We start from the raw sequence: 15449 nt of genomic DNA on the forward strand, positions 1-15449 counted from the left end.
CACTTCCCCGGTAGACAGGCTGTCTCCAGACAGTTCTCTGCATCCTTGGGCCTAGAAATAACCACAGAGTCTCACGGAGAAGTACAGACAAGCTGGGTGACTGGCCTTCCTTGGCCCCCTGGGCGCAGCAGCCTGGCTGGAGCCGTTCTCAGTCAGTCAGGCTTGTGGCCACTGTAACAGCATTTCCTCTTGGGCTTTGGGAATAGACAAAGAGTGGATTGCCACTGCCACATTCAAATATCCGCTCAGCAGTGGATCAGAATAGAGGCACAGAGTGAGAAATGGATCAACAATTAGGAGCATTTAGCGTTCTCACAGAGGACTGCAGGCCAGTTCCTAGCACCCACACTGGGTAGTTCCCAGCACCCACACTGGGTAGTTCCCAGCACTCACACTGGGTAGTTCCCAGCACCCACACTGGGTAGTTCCCAGCACCCACACTGGGTAGTTCCCAGCACCCACACTGGGTAGTTCCCAGCACCCACACTGGGTAGTTCCCAGTGACCTCTAACTCCAGCTCCATGAGATCTTCTGGCTTCTACAGGCTCCAACACAGTGCATGTGCATGCACACACACAGACAGACAGAGAGATACACAAAAATAAAATAAATCTTTAAAAAATGATAGTATCCCAAAACAGATCTGCATAGATGTGGCTGGCTACTTTCTGAGAGATGCTGATGCCAAACAAAGATGGTCTTTTGAACAAATAGAGTCAGAGGAGTTGGAACTCCACCTGCAGCGCCTCTCAGCCCGCGCCTCTAACATGGGGAACAGCTGCCTCAAAGAGGATCATACAGTTCCATGTAAAACTAAAAACTGTAAGTCTTTTAGAAGGAAAGAAGAGGAAACTGTGACTTTGGGGTATGTAAAGAGATTTCTGGAGCTGGGCGTGATGGCTCACACCTGTAATCCCAGCATTCAGGGAGGCAGAGGCAGGCGGATCTCCATGTGGCCTACAAAGCCAAGGCTATACAGAGAAGCCCTGTCTGGAAAAAAAACAAAAAGGGGGAGAGGGAGGAGAGAGAGAGAGAGAGAAAGAGAGAGAGAGAGAGAGAGAGAGAGAGAGAGAGATTGATTTCTGTTTGAGATAGCATAAAAACATGACCTATGTCTTGGTTACGGTTTCTATTGCTGTAGAGACACTGTGACCATGGCAGTTCTTAAGAAGGAAAGCATTTCATTGGAGCTGGCTTACAGTTCAGAGGTTTAGTCCGTTCTCAGTATGGCGGGAAGCATGGCAGCATGCAGGCAGACATGGTACTGGAAAAGGATCCAAAAATTCTACATCTGGATCAGCAGGCAGCAGGAAGAAATAAAGACACGGGCTGGGCGTAGTGGTGCACACCTTTAATCCCAACGGGGAGGCAGAGGCAGATGTGAGTTCCAGGCCAGCCTTGTCTTCAAAGTGAGTCCAGAACAGCCAAAGCTACACAGAGAAACCCTGTCTTGGAAAAAAAAAAAAAAAAAAAGACTGGACCTGACTTGAGCATTTAAAACCCCAAAACCCACCTCTAATGACACACTTCCTCCAACAAGGCCACACCTCCTAATCCCTGTCAGATAGCACCACTCCCTAATGAATCAGAATTCTAAATTTATTGGGCAGGGGGCCACTGGCCTTTAATCCCAGCACTCAGGAGGCAGAGGCAGGCAGATCTCTGAATTTGAGGCCAGCCTGGTCTACAGAGAAAGTTTCAGGACAGGCAAGAATACATAGAGAAATCTTGTCTCAAAAGTGAAAAGAAAAACAAAGTAGCAATTGCAATATAATAATACTTTAAACTTTCATTCTGTGAAACATAGTTAAAAGAATTAAAAGGGTATTTATGAATTTAGAAGAAATTTGCAGATGATATCTTACAACAAACTTATATTAGACTATAAAGAACTCTCAAGACACAAGCCAAACAATTCAGCTAAAAAACAGCTGAAGCTTGGGGCATGGCTCTGCAGTTAACCGGGCTTGCCCTGGGAGAGCTTGAGGACCTTTGCCCAAATCCCCAGAACCCACGTGAAGCCGTGTGCAGTAGCACAGGACTACAAAAATGGAGTGCCTATGGCAGGACGGGAGGCCCAAAAAGCCAAGTCCATGGAAGCTTATGGACCAGCGAGCCCTGTGTGCACAGAGGCGAATAAGAGTCTCTCGAACAAGGTGAGAGGGAGCACTGGCATCTCCATTTGTCCTCTGAGCTGCACATGCACACACTTTTAATCCCAGCACTCAGCAGGCAGAGGCAGGAGAATGTCTTGAGTTCCAGGCCAGTCTTGTCTGAGTTCCAGGGCAGCCAGAGAAACACAGAGAAACCCTGTCTGAAGACCAAAAAATGAAAGAAGAAAAGATGGAGCAGCATCTACCATGTAAATGCCCGTCAGGTGACGTGCTGTTGATGGTGGTGCACACCAAGGCTAGGCTAGGAAGGTCGTGAGTCTGAAACCAGACTAAACTAGGTAGCAAGTTCAAGGCCTGCCTAAGCTACAGAGCAAGACTCTGTCTGAAAGCAAAACAAAAGCAATGAGGGAGGCAGGGAGGGCGGGAAGCCGGAAGTTTTCAGTTAAGAGAAGTGAGCCTCTCTCTAAGGGATGAAAAGATGAAATCTGTGTGTTCTTGGCACTGCCTCCAGGTTACAGCAGGCAGAAACGGCCAGGCAGGGGGCAGAGGAGCGGAGCCACAAGCTGCAGCAGGAGCTCGGCGGGAGAGTCACTGCCCTGCAACTACAGCTGTCCCAGCTCCGGGACCAATGGTAAGGAGTGGGGCAGGTGCCAGGGCCAGCTTGAGAGGACTAGGAGGTGGCTACCCACCTCTCTTCTTGTCTCCGAAAAGAGTAGGAGACAGCCAGTCTCCCACCTGAGCTCACCCCTGTCAGTTGGGTAAAACACCCAAACCCGGCTCACAAATAAGAGCTGGACAGGCTCCAGGAGCCAACTGTGTCCCTAGCCTCCTTAGCGGTGAACCAGGCTCACCCTGACCCTCGTCACTCTCCTCACGCCTTTGCTATCTTTCTGTCTACTGAATGTGGTAAGAAGCCAGGCGGTACTGAGCCTTCCTGTTGCTCAGGGCCTTGTATAATCCTCAGTGTTTTCCTCTCGTTGGTGTAACAGGCAAGTACGTACCTGGCAGCTCCTAGGCTTTGGGGCACACAGGTGAGCCTGCAGGGGCGGGAGGAGGTGGGAGAGTGTTGACGTCCATGTGGTCACTCAGATGGCTCCCCATAGCTTGTATGGTGGATTGTGGGTCTGCCATGGGAGTCTCCCATTGAAACTAACTGTAGTTCACTTTTTGGACACCAACAGCTCAGGTCTGGAGAAAGAACTGAAGTCAGAAAAAGAACAAAGACAAGCTCTCCAGAGAGAATTACAGCGTGAGAAGGACACCTCCTGCCTGCTCCACACAGAGCTGCAGCAAGTGGAGGGACTGAAGAAGGTAAGGCGGTCACCTGTGGACAGTGCCCTGGGCTCCTCCACAAGCCCCTTCGAGACCAGTCTCCCCTGCCTCTGTGTGCGAACCAGGGTCGGGGGACTGTTCTTCTCCCCAACAGAAAGCCTATCCTAAGAGGAGATGGCAAAGTCCAAGGAGCAGTAAGCCAGAGAGTGAGAGTGGAAGGCAGAGAGGGCCTGGGAAAAGCAGAAAGAGAGACAGGCTGCGGGAGAGCCAGGCCAGCCAGGCACTCAGGAGCTGCTCTTAGGACAAGCTACCTGCTTGAGAAGTGCAGCACCCTGCTCTTGTCTGAGGAAACTACAGGGAACCAAACAACATTTTCAGCAAAAGCCAGTGCACATGACTTTTGCCCCAGAAGTTGACTGGCCATTTTTCCCAGAGTTCAAGTCATCCCAGGAGGCAGACAGAACCAGACCTCATAATCATCCCATACTCCATCTCCTGGCACCAGCCTCTGAGTCCCCAGTGTCATTTTCAGGAATGTCCTGGATCCTGTGAGCAAGAGAAGTAGTGTGTTGGCCTAGTGACATTCTTGTTGTAGGAGCAGACCTCCTTGGTGGGTTCTTCTCCTGACTGTTTGCTATCAATAGCTTCTCTGGCTCAGCTGACTTTCTTTCTTTCTTTCTTTCCTTCTTTTTTTTTGGGGGGGGGAGGGGCGGTGGAGTCTCTTTGTAGGCTTTCTCTGTGTAACCTTGGCTGTCCTAGACTCACTTTGTAGAGCAGGCTGGCCTCGAACTGACAGCGATCCGCCTGCCTCTGCCTCCCGAATGCTGGGATTAAAGGCGTGCGCCACCGACGCCGGCTCAGCTGACTTCCTAACCCTGCTCCATCTTTCTTCCTGCTTTTTCATTTCTTCGACTTGACTGCCCTGTGACACAGCCCCTTCCCCTCTTTCTGCCTGGGGGAAGCTCCCTCTCTGGTCAGACATTGGGGATGAACCTATTTGTTCTCCCTCTTCTTGATGTTTTTCTCCAGTTTTTTTGATTCCCAAGCATCTCTAATTCCACCAGTATTTTTTTTTTTGAGTTGCTCACCCAGTTTTTCAACCTTGTTATAAACAAAATAGCCCAAAAGGAGAAAATAACTGCTGCTGAAAATCCTGCAGGGCGTGTCCCAGCAGCCTCAGCAAACACGCCGTCAGCTCTGTAAAACAAAGTATGCATCCCTCATCCTCCTGCCTTTTGCCCTACAGAACTTGAAATCCAGCCTCCCGTTCTATGCAGCCACGTTGGTGGCCACTTGCAAAATGTGTGGGGTTCCTTTTTGTTTTTTTTTCCCCTAATGTTTGTTTTTCCTATAAACAGCATTGCCTCATTTGGGCTCCAGTTGTTGCTTTTTTGCCTTTTTTGCTATTGTGTGTTCTTCTGTCTCCTATCGGTGTCTTCTCTGGCTTATGTGCCTGCTTTTTAAAATCTGTCTTCTCTAACCCTACTTACTCTCTTTTAACCTCTCCTGGCTTTTTATCCCCTCTGTTCCCAGAAGTCCAAGAGGCAACTGACACTGAAGGTCATAGGGTCAGGCAGTTCTAAGGGCTCAACCTTCCCAAAGGGCTTGTTGACTAGCAACTGAGGATCCTTTAAAGGGCCAGGCACACAAAATAAATCACACTACACCTGAGCATTGGGCTCCCAGACCTACTGACCCAACCTGGAAACCCAAGGCAAATGTGCATCTTTAAGGGAAAGAAGGAGCTCAAGAATAGGACAGTCTCTTTCTTTTTGGGGGGTGGGGGTGGAGTCTCTTTGTAGCCTTGGCTGTCAAGACTCACTTTGTAGGCCAGGCTGGCCTCAAACTCACTGTGATTTGCCTGCCTCTGCCTCCCAAATGCTGAGATTACAGGTGTGAGCCACCACGCCCAGCTTTCTTTTCTTTTCCTTTTTTTTTTTTTTTTGGTTGTTGTTAGGCAGGGTTTGAAATAAGGTTTCTCCATGGGGCCTTGGCTTTCCAAGAACGAGGTTTGAACTCAGAGATCCACCTGCCTCTGCCTCCTGAGTGCTGAGATTAAAAATGCATACACCAGCTGGGCAGGGTGGCACACGCTTGTAACCCCAGCACTCAGGGAGTCAGAGGCAGGCAGATCTCTGTGAATGTGAGACCAGCCTGGTTTACAAAACAAATCCAGGAAAGCCAAGGCTACACAGAGAGATTCTGTCTGGAAAAACCAACAACATCTAAAAAATGTATACATCGTGCCCAGCCCAGGTAACTGTTCTTCATTAGCCTGAATGCATCTCCTCCGTGTCCTGTGTCCTTGTATCCTTGTGGTTGTTGTTTGAGTGGATATCCCGGTCTCAAGCTCACTGTACCATCTGCCCAGAGCTGGTGTAAAGTCATCCAACCTTGCATGCTATTCGTTCAACACATCTGCTCTTTGCTTTTCTAAGACATTCTGATCTCCTGGCTGCTCTGGTTACTAAGAAGGAAAGCGTGGTTGTATGTGACATGTGGCTTGTCTGTTTCAGGAGCTACGGGAGCTCCAAGATGAGAAGGTGGAGTTGCGGAAGGTCTGTGAGGAGCAGGAGCAAGCCCTCCAGGAGATGGGACTGCACCTCAGCCAGTAAGAGCCACCCACATGCAAGGCTGCGTCTGTTCACTTTCTAGGCCTGGCGCAGGAAGAAGAACCTGCAGGGAAACCCCTCTCAGCTGTTCTGGGGTGACCTCCCAGGAAATCAGGCCTCAGGGGCAGCTATGTGGTTCACAGCCCTTTGCGAAGTCCTTCCTCCTGGGACCAGACCCTGGTGGATCTGGTACCTCGTAGGGCTGTCAGAAGTTCCTCTTGTACCCGTCATGGCCAGAGCATTGGGGTTGTAACCCACAGCCAGGATATGTGTAGCCAGAAGAGGTTTAAGTATGGGGAGGCGTTCTATATACATAGGTGCTGATGCCCTCAAAGGCCAAAGGTATTGGGTTCCCTGGTGCTGGAGTTAAGGCAGTTGTGGGCCTCCTGACGTGCTAGGAAGTGGACTCAGGTCCCCTAGGGAAGCAGTGAGTGCTCTTTTGTTGTTGTTGTTAGATTGTTTATTTGTTTGTTTATGTCTTTATTTATTATGAATACAGTGCTCTCCCTGCACATACACCTGCAGGCCAGAAGAGGGCATCAGATCACATTATAGATGTTTGTGAGCCACCATGTGGTTGCTGGGAAAGCAGTCAGTGTTCTTAAGCACTGAGCCATCTCTCCAGCCCCCAGTGAGTGCTCTTAACTGCTGAGTATCTCACTCTAACCCCAAGGGCTCCATGTTTGTTGTATACATGTGATCCTAGAGATGGAGCCCAGGACTTTGCACTTGCTGGGCAAGTATTCTGTCACCTCCAGCCCTTGGTTGTTGAGCCAGTCTTTCTATGAGCTCAGGCTAGCCTTGAGCTTCCAGTCCTTCTTGCACAGCCTCCATATCAGGACTGGAGCATGTACCGCCATGCCAGCTGAAAGGTCTCCTGTTACTAGAAAAGGAGAGCGTTCTGCCTTTGTCCTCTCTCAGATGCAAAGAAGGACTCATTCACTGTTCTCTCGCAGCATCTTTCTGGAGATGCACAGGCCTGCCATTAGGCCATAGCCCCCTCTACACGCTCCACACTTCATGTTCCGCCCTTTTCCCTGCCCCAGCCTATTCTCCCTAAGCAAACACAAGGCCAAGTGTCTGTCCCCATACCAAGCACAGACCAACTCCTTGGGCCGCCTAGGGCCGCTCACCAGGAGCAGCTGTGGAGCTGGCTGGAGGGGACTACTCAGGTTTATACGGGTATATTCCTTTCTCCTGTCCCCACACTGGCTGGACACAAAGCAAAGTCAGACCTAATGGCCCTCAAAGATGTCGGTGGTTTCCTGACTTCGGGGATGTCTCAGTGCTCCCACCTGATCTAGCTTTGGAATCTTAGCTTGGAGATGCTCAGTCACCATGCCCCTCAGAGCCAAGCTGTGTGGCTGTGGTGGAGTTAGCTTATGCAACCCAGACAGGACTGCCCAAGTAGCCACATGCCCCTTGTCTCCCCTTCCTGCAAGTGCATGCTGGGACAGCCTCGGATCCAATCAGCCTGCTCCTGCTGGCCTTTTTCTGCAGCTGGACAGGGAAGGGGCTACTTGCTAGTCACTAACACAGGCCATGGAGGTTTACTGAATGTTCTGATGCTATTTTCTAAGCTCTGGCTTAGTTCAGCTTAGCTCTCAGAAACCTACCACTTTGACACCTAACAATCTAAGGCATTTAACACTAATCAGCTTTTTAAAATTTGTTTGTTTGTTTTCAAGACAGGGTCTCTTTGTGTAGCCTTGGCTGTCCTAGGCTCACTTTGTAGACCAGGCTGGCCTCAAACTCATAGTGATCCACCTGCCTCTACCTCCCAAGTGCTGGTATTAAAGGCATGAGCCACCATACCCGGGCTAATCAGCTTTTAAGAAGGCCCAAGCTGGGCATGGTAGCTCTCACCTGTAATCCCAGCACTCAGGGAGACAGAGGCAGGTGGTTCTCTAACAATTGAGGCCAGCCTGGTCTACAAAGTGAGTCCAGGACAGCCAAGGCTAACACAGAGAGACCCTGTCTCAAAAAACACAACAACAAAAAAGAAGGCCCTAGGCCAAGTGTAGTGGCGCACACCTTTAATCCTAGCACTCACGAGGCAGAGGCAAGCAGATCTCTGTGAGTTCAAGGCCAGTCTGGTCTGTATAGTGAGTCCTAATACAGGACCATAGACTGAACCTGTCCCAAAAGTGGGGAGGGGGTTATTGCCAGGTATGGTGCTGGAAACTGTTAGTCCCAGCATTTTGAGAGGCAAAGGCTGCTAGATCTCTGTGAATTTGAGGCTACCCTGGTTTACATACTGAGCAAGCATAAAACACAAAAGTAAAAATAAAGGGCTCTAGCCCGTGTGCTACAGTCATGGTGCACCTGCACTAACCTGCACTTCCAAGCCTGGCGTCAGGGGACCTAAAAGGCCAATGCCAGTTGTGGTAGCACATTCCAATAGGACACACTAAAGAGATGGAGGCAGGAGGATCACAAAGTTGAGGCCAGCCTGAACTATACCTGGGACTGGGCAGGTGGCTCACTGGGTAAAGCACTTATTTGCCATACAAGCATGAGGACCGGAGCCTGGATCCCAGCAGTTACATCAACAGCCAGCGGCCATGGTGGTCCACCTGTCATCCCCCCTGGGCGACTAGCCAGGTCAGAAAGCTCTGGGGAGGTAAAGTAGAAGAGTGATGAAGGAAGACACTCTACATATGCATTTGTACCCAAATGACATCTGTAAACAAGCATGTGAGTGCGCTTTATTTTATTATTTTGTTTTATATTTTATTTTATTATTTTATTTTATTTTATTTTATTTTATTATTTTGTATACAGTGCTCTGCCTGCATGTACACCTGCAGGCCAGAAGAAGGCATCAGATCACATTACAGATGGTTGTGAGCCACCATGTGGTTGCTGGGAATTGAACTCAGGACCTTTAGAGGAGCAGTCAGTGTCCTTGACCTCTGAGCCATCTCTCCAGCCCTTCAGACCTATCTTATATGTGAAGAAATTGTTCATCCTTTAAAGGATGGAGAGTCAGTGGAATGCCCGAGCCTCTCAGCCTGCCCCTTCTGGGCTGTGCAGTGGGCTGGACATCCTCCAAGAAGCCTGGAAGATTGAGGTCTCTACTGAGAGTGGCAATCAGGCCAATACTCCCTGGCCGTAGTGCAAGAGCATTAAATGCAGGGGCAGCTACCCAGAGAAGCCAGAACGCTTGACTTCCAGAGCTCGTTCACCGTTCTTTAATAATGGGCAGCCACTTGAGGTTTTTTTTGACCCTTGTAGACTTGCTAGGTTGCTCTTAGGCCACATAGCCCCAGGCTTAGCGGACACATGAGTCAGGGGGATGAAATACAACTGAAGGTTGAACAAAAATGGGAAGCATTTTAAAAGAACCCCTATCTTGTCCTCTTTCTACTCCAGTGTCCTTCCTGCCTCCCCACCCCTCCCTACCCCCACCCCCACCCCACCCCACCCCCGCCTACCCCTCATCCCCAACCCCTGGCCATAGTCACTACATTAGCTGTGTCATAATCTTTCACTGCTAAAAAAAACAAAACAAAACAAAAAAAACTGTCTTTACTTTCTCAGGTCTAAACTAAAGATGGAAGACATAAAAGAAGTAAATAAGGCACTGAAGGTAATTGATTAACGTTACTTATGCTAGCAAAAAAAAAAAAAACATCACAGCAGAGTGTGGTGGAACACATCTGTTATTCCAGCACTCTGGAGACAAGGAGCTCTGGGTTCAAGGCTAGCCTAGTCTATATAGCAGGGTCCAGGCCAGCCAGGGCTACATAGTGAGACTTTCTCATAAAAATAAAATAAAAAGACTGTTCCCTGTGCCCCTCACAGTGGTGACAGCACAATGCAATAGGCGTGTCTGAGATGACATTGCGGGAAGTGGACAGATGTAATCTGGAGGGTGACTCTCCTGGTGGCAGTTCCTCTAAGGACCTTAGCCCTACACCCAAACTCTTGGTAGGCGCTATGCCCACTGTCCGTCTCTGATCTGCTGTGTGCTTGAGGTTAGCACACAGCATGGTCTCTGCTCTGCACATACACAGGGCACCAGATAGAGAAGCCTGCCTCACCCAGTTGCAGAGCAGAGGCTAAAAGGCAGAAAGGCTCCTTCAAGGTGAGAGGCCAAGCTGCGCAGCCACCTCCAGCCCAGCAGGTGTATGGATCCCTGGCTGCACCTGCTCTTTAAATGAAGTTCCTTGATTGTAATTGTTGGGAGCTGCCTGTCTCTGCCTTGCCATGCAGTGTTTGCAAGGTAGTGGCAGCAGATAGCTCCCAGAGGGGCTTTCTAGAATAAGAGTGAGGGCCTTAAGTAGCCCCAGCAGGCTGCTTCTCCAGCACAGTAAAGGATGTGTCCCAGGGCCCTTGACCCCTCAGGGAGAATACATCTCAGACCAGCTTATCCTGGTAAAACGTTCTCCTCCATAGCCTCCATTTTCTTTGACATAAGTAGCCCAGCTGTTTGCCAGGGCCATTTGAGGAAGTAGGACTGTGTGTGCAGAAGGGCTTCACTGGACCTAAAGGCATTCCTCTCCCCTGCACTGTCTGCCTGCAGAGGTCCGCATCACTTGTGTAAGCATGCTCAGATCTGGTTAGCCTTCCCTCCTGCCAGTTTACACAGTCATGGGATCATGTCTCAGGCCAGGACTAGGATTTCAGGCACCAGGGTTTGACTGTGGTAACTGCAGCTATAGAGGACTTCTTCAAAGACCAGGGGAGCCGAGTAGTGATGGTAAATGCCTGTAAGCACTTGGGAGGCAGAAGCAGGGGGATCTGTGAGTTCAAGGCCAGCCTGGTCTACAGGCTGAGTCCTAGGGCAGCCAGGGCTATGCAGAGACACCCTGTCTACACACAAACAAAAGACAAAAAGGACGGGAGTGTCTTGGGTCAATCAGCCTTGGTGGAGGCCAGGATGCTGAGAACAGGCATGTTGTACGGATGTATGAATCTCACCTGCAGCCATTATGGGAGCAAGGGCTCCTCTTAAGACCACATCTGGTGAAGCAATAATGCCTCCCAAGAAAAGTAGGCACAGTCACAAGATAGTAGATGCAGCCAACGAGGGCCTGACATGAGGTGACGTTCTTGGGTGTTCTTTCCTTCTCAGGGACACACATGGTTGAAAGATGATGAAGCGACGCACTGTAAGCAGTGTGAGAAGGAATTCTCCATTTCCCGGAGAAAGGTATGTAAGGGTCCCTCCTTGGTTCCCAGGAAAAGCCTGTCTTTGCACTACAGCTGTGCCTGTTGGTCTGCTGGAGGCCCTTGCCCAATGTTCTTTAGTGACTGACACGCTGCAAGGCTTCTGTGTAGAGCTGCCACAAGTGGGTATACCACTGGCAGTCCTGTAGCAGGATCAACTATCTGACTAACTTAGGTAAGCCACCTAATCAACAGGCTGTCTAAAAGCACATGGGCCTAAGACATGGCCATTACAGAAGCCAGGCTTTACCAAGCAGGGTGGGTGTAGGGGTTGCATCTCCCCAGTGTTTTGTTTTGAACTCACGTTTATTTTATGTACATTGGTGTTTTGTCTGCATGTGTCAGGGAGTCAGAAACCATGGATTAGGAGTTACAGACAGTTGTGAGCTGCCATGTGGGTGCTGGAAATTGAACCTGGGTCCTCTGGAAGAGCAGCCAGTGCTCTTAATCACTGAGCCATCTCTCCACCCCCACCCCCACCCCCAGTGGTCTTATCTGCCTTTTTCCTGTCTTCTAGCACCACTGCCGAAACTGTGGCCACATTTTCTGCAATACCTGCTCCAGCAACGAGCTGGCCCTGCCCTCCTACCCTAAGCCAGTGCGGGTATGTGACAGCTGCCATACCCTGCTCCTGCAGCGCTGTTCCTCCACAGCCTCCTGAGGCCATCAGCCCCACCAGTAGGGACCTTGGCCTGTTGACCTCCATCCTCAGAATGGAGGAAAGCCTCAGGTACAGTGCCAAACTCTGGGTGTCCAGAGACCTGCAGGGGCCCAAGAGACTCACAGGAAAGAATAAAATCCTCCCCAAGGCTGTCAGCCTCTGAAGGCAGCACCAAGTGGCAGCTGAGCACTTTTCCATGGTTCGTATGGAGCCAGCTCCTCTAGACAGACACTTCTGTGTCCTCTGTCATACTCTGGCTTTGGTACAGGTGCAATTTCATGATTTTGCTACTGTCACTTTGACTTTTCAAAGGAGGAACCTAGTTTGCAGCAGTTGCGCTGGTACAGAATCCTTTTCTTTCCTACCACATCCCGCAGCAACCTTCATTTCTGCAGTGCTCTGAATCTCACAGGCCTGTCAGTGTGCCTTGTCTGCTTCGGCGTCCAGCATTTGCCGTCATTCCCCTGCCAACAGCTACTGTTAGCCCTGCAATAAAACCCTTTATTTTTCACTCTTGTACAGACAGTGTCCTGGCCTCCAGCTTGCCTGTGGAGGGCCCAGCAAGGCCTGGGAGGAAGGGCCTGCTGGGTGTGAGCTGGTGTGTTGCTTGGACTCAGGCTGCTCCACCCAGGTGAACCAACGCCATGGTAAAGGACCTCAAGCCTATCACCAAAGTCCAAGTGAATTACTTACACAGATGCCTGACTCAAAGTAGGGTTACATCCTCCTTACAGTCAAATAGAAATGAGCCAACAATGGCCACTGTATACCCTCACTGAGCCTACCTTGAGAGTGCTCAAAACACCAAGCTGGCAATTAGACAGGCTCAGCTAACACAGATCCTTTGTGTGTGTGTTTGTTTTTAATTTTTGTTTGTTTGGTTGGTTGGTTTTTTGAGACAGGGTTTCTCTGTGTAGCCTTGACTGTCCTAGACTCGGCTTTGTAGACCAGGCTGGCCTCGAACTCACAGCAGTCCACCTGCCTCTGCCTCCCAAGTAGCCAAGGCTGGCCTTGAACTGATCCTCTTGCCTCTACCTCCCAAGTACTGGAGTTACAGTCCAACAAAATCTACAAGGGAAAAAAAAAACCTACAAAGCCTATTTTATCAGTGTTGGATTATCTAAATAATTTGCTGGAATCTGGCTATACAGGCACTTGTACACTATGGTAAAGCTGAGCCACCCACCAGGACCATCCAGCTACATGGGACTTTGGAACTAGCACACACCTGTGGCCATGCAGACAGGCTCCATCTTCCTTGGGCTCCCACCCAAGTACAAGTTCACAAACCCATACCAGGAAGTAGAGTGTCCTCATACTTCTTTGGACCGACATGGGACAGAGGCAGGCAGGTGCCAGGCAGGTGCGAGGCAGACGGCAGCTACTATATGGATCACTCAGGTCACGTGCTCGGCAGCAAACACCTTTACTTTAATGAGCCATCTTGCTGGCCTGAAGGTTGAAGTATTTTAACATCTAGCCACACAGTCCATCTGTCTTCCAGCCCTCGTCACTGCTCAGCAATTCCCTGACCTGACTGTTTACTGTCCAGACTCTGCCCCAACCCAAGCCTGTCTCCCCTCCTTCCCACCTCAGTCAGTACTGGTTCTGGTGCTCTATTTTCAGCAGGATTTTGTGGCTCATGTTTTGCAGAACACAAACAAGAGGATGTAATTGGGCCCCTGCCTCTCCCCAACCCCCATCTACCCCAACTCCTACAGCAAAGGCTTTGCAGCCAAGTTTGAAAACCGGGCCTGAGTCGCTCCAGAACTGTCTAAACTGTAGGCTCAGTTAAGCCCTGAGAAAGCAGACACAGTGAAATGGGCTAAGGGAGCCTGCCCTCCCCCACCCACGCCCATTCTCTAACCTCAAGCAGGACCCAGTTTTCCCATAAAGCTCAAATACCACTGCAGTGCCCCCAAATTGTTATGTTTTTGGTGTGCCCGGCTTAAGCTCCAGCCTGCTGGGAGCACAAGTCAAGTCACTTCACTTACGAGTGTCTTATCTTTCATCTGCACACAAATAAGGAAGTGGGGCAACACCCCCCAATTCTCATCCTGCCAATCTGTCAGTAAAAGCACGTCAAGTTGGGGCTGTAGAGATGATGGCTGAGTGATTAAAAGCACCGCGTGCTCTCCCAAAGGACCCCGGTCCAACTCTGTGCACCCACATGGCAGTTCACAGATGTAATTCGTTTCAAGGGATCTCACCAGTGTACAAAAAAAAGTTGGGTGTGGTGGCCTCTAATCCCAATACTGGAGGCAGAGGCAGGCGGAGGATCTGAGTTTGAGGCCAGCCAGGTCTACAGAGTTCCAGAACAGCCAAGGCTATCACAGAGAAACCCTGTCTAGAGGAGGTAAAAAAAAAGTCAAGTCCTACCAACACATGACATGCTCATGCTACTCAGGGTTTTGGTTTTTTCTTTTTTTAAATCCCCCTTTTCTTCCTAACTCAACCCCACCTTGCCAAGTATGGATCCAAATCACCAATACTCAGCTTACCCATCAAGCTAAAGTTTGCTGTTTTTTGTTTTTGTTTTTTTTTTTGGGGGGGGTTGTTTTTCGAGACAAGATTTCTGTGTGTGGCCTTGGCTGTCCTGGGATCGCTTTGTAGACCAGGCTGGCCTCAAAACTCAGATCCACCTACCTCTGCCTCCCCAAGTGCTGAGATTACAGGCGTGTGCCACCACACCCAGCTTTAAGGTAGTTTTAGCACCAGGTTCAACTCTAAAAGCTTCAGTGCCAAATCTGGCCTGTACCTTACAGCCTGAGCAAAGCATATTACTGTGCTCTACAGTAACACAGAAAGGCAGAGTGTGGCAGACTACACAGGTTTGTGCCCTAAACTAAATCCAAATTTCATTTTTATTGTGTATATGGGTACACCATCTAGCAATTGGAAGTCAGAGGACATCTGCAGGAGTTCTACAAGCCAGGGCTACATACTAAGACTCAATCCCCAAGGTTTTCTGGTTTGGGGGAGGAGGTTTCTTTTTAGACTAGGCTGGCCTCAAAATCCACTTGCTTCACAATTGTGTACACCACCTGCCTAGCAAGTTTTTTTCTAGTACTCCGATGTGGCTTAACAGTAATGGCATATTCTCCAAGTGGATGTGGCTTTCAGTACAAACCTTGCAAATTCCACAAGCATCTAAGGGTGTAGGCTCAGTTGTAGAACCTTTAGCAGGTGTTAAGGTCCTGGTGGCACAGCAGTGGTGAAGACACAATAGGTAGCAGCACACAGTAACCAGTACTGGGACGCCGTTTTTGAGATTAGCCTAAAGTACATATAGAGGCCATCAAGAAAACCCCCAACCTGTTTATGTGCCTTTGCTCTGACATTTGTTTCAGCCTGAAAGCCTCTTAGACAAACAATGAGTGCTGGCACTGTGAGCCTTATATGTGCTTGTGGAGTAGGCTCAGGTGAGACAGTGCAACCAGCCCCAAACAACCCTCTACAAGGGCCCCACAGTCGGGTTTAACTGCAGTTGCTTGCACTGAAAGAGAAGTCTGAAGACATCCTCAGCCTTTTTGTCATAACCAGAGACTAAAGCCCTGGCAGAAATAAAGCATCACAAGATTGTCCCAGACACCGAGGCAGAGACAAAACAAAGTG

At 49.7% G+C, this 15449-nt stretch overlaps 1 protein-coding gene across 2 annotated transcripts in view; it reads left to right on the top strand.

The window, feature by feature from the left end:
• RUFY1 (RUN and FYVE domain containing 1) overlaps positions 1 to 12353 on the top strand; it is a 47033-nt gene extending 34680 nt beyond the window's left edge. For both annotated transcript variants that reach the window (XM_084763282.1, XM_084763283.1), the window contains exons 13-18: positions 2626 to 2745; positions 3296 to 3425; positions 5903 to 5997; positions 9542 to 9590; positions 11079 to 11156; positions 11691 to 12353. In XM_084763282.1, the coding sequence (XP_084619408.1) occupies positions 2626 to 2745; positions 3296 to 3425; positions 5903 to 5997; positions 9542 to 9590; positions 11079 to 11156; positions 11691 to 11834 (616 nt within the window). In that variant the 3' untranslated portion in view covers positions 11835 to 12353. The remainder of the gene's footprint in view (positions 1 to 2625; positions 2746 to 3295; positions 3426 to 5902; positions 5998 to 9541; positions 9591 to 11078; positions 11157 to 11690) is intronic.
• Positions 12354 to 15449: the final 3096 nt, after the last annotated feature.

The sequence above is a fragment of the Acomys minous genome, assembly GCF_964271855.1.
Source record: "Acomys minous genome assembly, chromosome: 16".
Classification (NCBI taxonomy): Eukaryota; Metazoa; Chordata; class Mammalia; order Rodentia; family Muridae; genus Acomys; species Acomys minous.